The following is a 3,904-nucleotide window of genomic DNA, read 5'->3' on the forward strand; positions in this document are numbered from 1 at the left end:
CGCGCAAATTTTAATGCAGAGGGAATGAGATTTTGTTAGATTGGTGGGTTTATTTCAAATAAATTGGATATGACAATTTTGCGGGCCTTATGAAGTGTAATTGTGAGAGGGTTTTCTTTGGGGTAGTGTAGACGAGGGGAGTGAAGAACGGTGTATGGGAAAGGGTTTTTCTGTTTTACTTATGTATGGAAAAAAAGAAAAATAAATGGAAGAAGGGTATGATGCCTAATATTTAAGTGAAGAAAGAAAGGAAAAGGGAGAAGATGTGGGTGTAGGAAGTGTATTGAAAGAATGGGCTTAGATTGAGAAATAAAAAGGAAAGAAGAAACGAGTGATGGACGGAGAGTAGAGGAGTGGAAATATTATAGGGTATTTTGGGTTGGATGTTCTGTTTTAAAAAAAAAATGAATGGAAATAGGAGAGGAGGGTCGTGCATGGTTTATGGTAGTCTGCATGTATATTTTATGAAGGAGGAGAAGGAATGGAATTAAATATATTATATGTGAAATGTAGGATGTTGCGTAAGTGTAATGTTTTCCATCCTTTCACAGTAGCAACATAATCATTTTGGTGTGAAATGAAGAACATATTAATGAAATTCATTATGTGGGACCGAGGTAAAAGGAAACATAAAGTAATTATATTTAAAATTATGAGTTAATATATTTATTATAATAGAATTAAATAATATATTACTTTATACTATATATTACATGATATGTTTATTTCATAAATTTTATGTGGTGAACCTTTTTATATTATATAATAATATAAATTATACATATTAATATATATTAGATATATGATTGTACATAAACATTATCAAGGTTATCAACTAACTTAGTTTTGACTAATATTATATTATGATACACCATTATTATAATTAGTAAGTTTGGTATCTAACCTAAAAATTAAATTATATTTAGTAGGTCTATTTAAGTTGAGAAATGGTACAAATGGTATTTACAATTTAATTTGAAGAATTATTATGTATATTAAATAAATAATAAAAGTTGAATATTTTTACGTGTTGTTGTGATATTTTATAAAAGTCGTAGTAATTTCATATGTCTCTGTAGTGATTTATTTGAAGTCGTATTATTTTTATAAGATGTTGTGGTGTTGTATATGAAGTTGTAATATTTTATATGGTATAGTAAAACCTTGTGTTTGACGAGTTAATGTATAGTATGGAGAATATGTATGAAAAGTATGGTTATTGGACGTAATTCCATGATCCTCAAGAGAGGTTACATGGTGGTGCCCTGTGTTTTGTTGTGATTGACCGTATGAATGGCCGGAGTTCCTTATGGGGTTTATCCTGACATTCTAATGATCATCCATGCTCAAGTAGAGAGTGATGAATTATGTGGTGAGAATAGCAGGAGGTCCTAGCCCATAGGTTCTTGGGTGAGTTATAACGGACTAACCTCGGGTGGCAGCTGATGGTTTTCCAGTTACTACACCACCCGGGTGCACAAACCCCTGGAACTTGACATTTCATACTAGTCTGGATGGTCAAATCACATGGTCGGTCATTGGTATCAGAATAATGTGTTCAGTCTTAGTCTGTATTGTGTTATGGTTTTTGCATGTTGTGTGTGATTGTATAACATGACTTTTATACCTAGCTCACCCTTACTTGCTTGTGTTTGTGCCATATTTGCGTTTGTTTTCTTTTGCGATGATCATCCACTTGGATGAGAGCAGATGTTTGAGGAGGTTCCCCTGAAGCAAGAGCTTGAGGATGTTGATGCTGCAACCTAGTCTTCCCAGGAGTTCTTTAGTCATTTTATGTTCTTTTGAAATACTCTTTATGATTTTTCTTCAAGTTTAGTACGCTATTGCACTTAAAGTTTTAAATTCTTAAACCATTCCGGATAATTGTAATCCTAAACACCTTAAACTACTGTCTTAACTGCTTTCTATTATTATGATTGATGACGTCTTTATATATATATACTGCTATATATTTGGGATGTCACAAAAATCTACCTAGATTGCAAGTTTAAACATAAAGAATTCCAAGAAAAAATGTGGATGTTTTGATTAAAATAACACAAGTTTCAATAATTACATTGCATAGAAAAGAGTTACCTAAAAAGAATTTAACCTGTATTTTCATCAGGCTTTCTGTGTGAGATTAAAGTTGTCTGGAAAAGTTTCCAATGATAACAAACAAAAGATGCCTAAAAAAGGGTGATGGATCCTTATAAAGTTACCTAAAATAACTTGGCAAGTAAATAATATTTATTTGGTTAAATAACTAAATAATATACTACTACCACTCATTGGAGGATTGATTGGTAGGAATATGCCACAGGTTTTGCCAAGTTTGCCACTGTTGGGTAAAATTCATATGCTCTAAAACGCATAACATCTTCTCAGCATCTTCCCCTGCATAATAGTACAACGTGTGAAAATTGGAAAATTTTGTGGGCACGCAAGAGTAGCGTTTTCTGTTCCCATTTTCTATGCGATCCTATTGGATATTTTAGTGACATGTTTGGGCTAGATTAACAAAAATATGCCTACAATATCAGGCATATATTATCTTTAATCAGTATCTTCTCCCTCCAAACATCTTTTCTATAATTTTTCAGTGTGTAGCTTCTAACACGAGTCTCTCTTTAGTAAAAGACAAAGGCAAACATGGTATAGATGTTGCTACATTCTCAAATCCAGGGTGGTAAATTTCCCTGCACTTGTTTTTAACAATATGCTAGTGACTAAAAAAACCTTTTTCTTTTTTTTTTTTTTTTATCTGAATAGAGCTATAAGCTTAACATAGCCACGATCATGGGTTGGATACAATGAGGAGACCATAAGTTACTCCTCATTCATTTTGGCAAAGCATATGGGTTGTTAGCATCAAACAATCAAAGAAGGAATATTAGGAATCCACTAACCACAAAACTTTTAGAACCTTTTTTTAGATGTTATTCTAATTGCACAGCTACCAGAATAAACCAGCTGAAACTAATATAAATAGACCTTCTCTGCAGCTCAACTTCAACAGAGCAATTAAAAAATTCTTGAAGCCCTTTCTACCATAGTTAAGAGTTAACCTTTAAAATACTCAGATTTTGCAGCAATGGACTTGCTGGCATCTTTGTATGCTGACAAGCCAGTGGTGATCTTCAGCAAGAGCACTTGCTGCATTTGCCATTCTGTGAAGGCTCTCATACGCAGCTTCGGTGCCAACCGTACCGATATAGAGGTTGATAAAATGGAAAATGGGGAGCAAATAGAAAGTGCACTGATTCAGCTGGGTTGTCGCCCGACTGTACCAGCAGTGTTCATTGGACAACGATTTATAGGTGGTGCTGACGAACTCATAAGGCTCAACGTCCAGAACCAGCTTGCCCAGTTGCTTTTAAGTGCTGGAGCTATATTTCTTTGAAGTCCATAACCATGCACTGAAAATCACCTCAGAGGATCAAACAAAGGAGGCTCTAGTCTTCTTAAAGCTAATAATGTTTCTATTTAGTTCCTAGCCTAGCTATGAAAACTATACATCAGGTTTAGTGACAGAGCTTCTTCTAGTCTGTTCGTACTCTTAATTCTTCGCTTCTTTTTCTAATGCACAACTTCATTCTCAATTTTTGTGAAATGTCAGTCAAGTATATGCCTGACATGACCATGGGCCAAGGCATGCACATGTTATCAAATGCAAGGCTCATTTATAAAAGGAAATATATTGTAGTTTTCATAAAAGCTGCCGTTTGGAAGAAAAATTAACTTCATACGAGAAAACGGACAAATACTCACCCTGCATAGAAGGAAAACAAGTTATTAAAATGATAGCGTAATTTTCTAAATAACATTAAGTTGGATACAGTTCAGACTAATATAAAAAGATGATACACACATATAGATATATATAATAAAAGTCTTTGCATTT

At 33.7% G+C, this 3,904-nt stretch overlaps 1 protein-coding gene across 1 annotated transcript; it reads left to right on the top strand.

Moving 5' to 3' along the window:
• Positions 1-2,956: 2,956 nt before the first annotated feature.
• On the top strand, positions 2,957-3,602 carry LOC106771508 (monothiol glutaredoxin-S1-like). The gene has a single exon (XM_014657500.2). It carries the CDS (start codon positions 3,095-3,097, stop codon positions 3,401-3,403), a length of 309 nt encoding a protein of 102 aa, XP_014512986.1. The 5' UTR covers positions 2,957-3,094; the 3' UTR covers positions 3,404-3,602.
• Positions 3,603-3,904: the final 302 nt, after the last annotated feature.

The sequence above is a fragment of the Vigna radiata genome, chromosome 8 (genome assembly GCF_000741045.1).
Source record: "Vigna radiata var. radiata cultivar VC1973A chromosome 8, Vradiata_ver6, whole genome shotgun sequence".
NCBI classification, from domain to species: Eukaryota; Viridiplantae; Streptophyta; class Magnoliopsida; order Fabales; family Fabaceae; genus Vigna; species Vigna radiata.

What these genes read in the sequence shown, in the direction of transcription:
- LOC106771508 (XM_014657500.2), top strand. Translation starts at nt 3,095, where the DNA reads ATGGACTTGCTGGCATCTTTGTATGCTGACAAGCCAGTGGTGATCTTC.